At 40.1% G+C, this 2,232-nt stretch overlaps 1 gene segment (V, D, J or C); it reads left to right on the top strand.

The window, feature by feature from the left end:
• Nucleotides 1-877: 877 nt before the first annotated feature.
• Nucleotides 878-1,384, top strand: LOC134479184 (Ig heavy chain V region PJ14-like). The segment is given in 2 exon segments: nt 878-923; nt 1,008-1,384. Coding segments are annotated over 2 exon segments (423 nt in total).
• The last annotated feature ends 848 nt before the right edge of the window (nt 1,385-2,232 follow it).

Genomic DNA, 2,232 nt, shown 5'->3' with positions numbered 1-2,232 from the left:
ATTTCTGAACTTCTTTCTAAAAACTTATTTCTAGAGGCATGATGAGACTAAGGTGAATCCACAGAAAGTGTTTTGTAAAAGAGTTGATTCCTCATATATACAAAGGTATAAATATATAGTTGGAAAACAATTTCATGACTATTTTCTAAGTAATAATTGTACAGATTGTGGCACACAATTGAATAATCATCACTTCTATATTTTATACTAAAACAAATGCAAATAATATGTATTATCCTACTGATATTGATGGTTGCCAATTTATGTGAAGATAACTTGAAAATCAATTGCATTACAAGGCTATTTAAAGTCTGTGGTTTTGCCTCTTTATTCTCAAACCACCTGGTGATGCAGGGGCCACTAATGCTGTTCTGAAGAGAATAATGAAATAGAAAAAACCTAAAAATATAGTAATAGTAAAGAATTCAAGAGAAAGAATTTCTGGGGGATAAAACGATCCCCAATTCGATCCTACATCCTCTAGTGCAATTTACAATGATGTACGATTGCATTGAAGATAAGGTAACCTGTTCTACTTGTATTGTATGAATAAAGACTCACCTACTGTAAACCTCCCTATTACCCCGCCCCTTTTTTGCTTCCGAGGCCTGCACAATGTGACTACTACTTTCTGTTTTGTATTTGGAATTGGAAATCCAAACATTACCAGGGTAAAGTTACTGAGTTTTCAGCTCCATGTTTTCTAAGCACAAAGGTAATCTCAGGAACATGGAGAGGAAACTAGAAATTCTGCCCTGCACTTCCTTTTATCTACTCAGGATCCTCCCTCAATGCAAAGCAGCCCTCAGGCTCAGACTGAAAGCCCAGGCCTAGCAGAGGAGCCACATCTCCTTCTAACTAGAGCCTCCATCACAGAATGGCTGTCCTGGTGCTGTTGCTCTGCCAGCTGACATTTCCAAGCTGTAAGTGTTTCAGAGTTTCAGGAGAGGGATTCAGGCACTTAATCTATAGCATGAATGACTAATGGTGATGTTGCTTGTCCCCAGGTGTCCTGTCCCAGGTGCAGCTGAAGGAGTCAGGACCTGGTCTGGTGCAGCCCTCACAGACCCTGTCCCTCACCTGCACTGTCTCTGGATTCTCATTAACCGACTACAGTGTACACTGGGTTCGCCAGCCTCCAGGAAAGGGTCTGGAGTGGATGGGAGGAATATGGGGTAATGGAAATACAAATTATAATTCAGCTCTCAAATCCAGATTGAGCATCTGCAGGGACACCTCCAAGAGCCTAGTTTTCTTAAAAATGAACAGTCTGCAAACTGAAGACACAGCCATTTACTACTGTACCAGAGACACAGTGAGGAAAGTCCAGTGTGAACTTGCACAAAAACTTCCTACAGGGATTCTTAGGACCAGCAAGGGGTGATGAGGATCAACAAGTTCCTTTCAGGATCACTTCAGAATCTTGGAAATTATGTCCCATGCTGTTTGAGCATAGATTTTTAGGGTTAAAAATATAGACTCTTTTTCCAGCCATGGAAATTCTCTAGAACATGCTCCTCAGTGTCATATTCTATTAAACTTCTTGTTTCTTCACACAATAGAAGAATCATTAAGTGGTTCTATCAAGTAGCAGTGATATATAAGAACAAATTATTGAGTTGATTTATGAAGAAAACTCAGTGGAACACTGTGGTTGAGGACAGACAGTGAGATTTGGTAACCTATTGTTTCCCTCATGACTGCAGTTTTAGCAACATTTCTACTGTTTCTTTAAATGATGTTTGAAGACAATATAATTCCTCCTCTCTAACGTAAAGATTTCAAATACATGTCCACAATTTAATGATGAAACAATTAGCACTTTGAGTGCTAACTCATGGTATCTTCTTTCCATATATAAAGTCCACAAGACATTGTTATTAACTGTGGCCAACCTCCATACATATTATTATCAAAATAACTCTTTCCATCTAAATGACAAGTCTTCTCATTCTACACTGTCTAAACTATAATCTGCCACATAAGTGTGGGCAGTGAGAGAAACCCATGTAAGGTTGAGATAAGGCTAGAAGACACAGAAATCCTGAAGGGATGGTAGGAGCTTTGCCTGCTCCTAGCACCAGGGCTCTGTCACTAAACTGCAGTTTTACACAGCCCCACCCCCACTCCCAGAATGATCTGTGGCCATCAGTCACTTAGGGACAACACCTCCAAGCCCTTCTACATGTAGGTGAGACATCCCTAACCTCTCAGACCAAGCCTATGGGAAGC

Source organism: Rattus norvegicus, chromosome 6 (assembly GCF_036323735.1).
Source record: "Rattus norvegicus strain BN/NHsdMcwi chromosome 6, GRCr8, whole genome shotgun sequence".
Lineage (NCBI taxonomy): Eukaryota > Metazoa > Chordata > Mammalia > Rodentia > Muridae > Rattus > Rattus norvegicus.
Note: the sequence above shows the minus strand (reverse complement) of the source record. Positions and strands in the feature narration are given on the sequence as shown.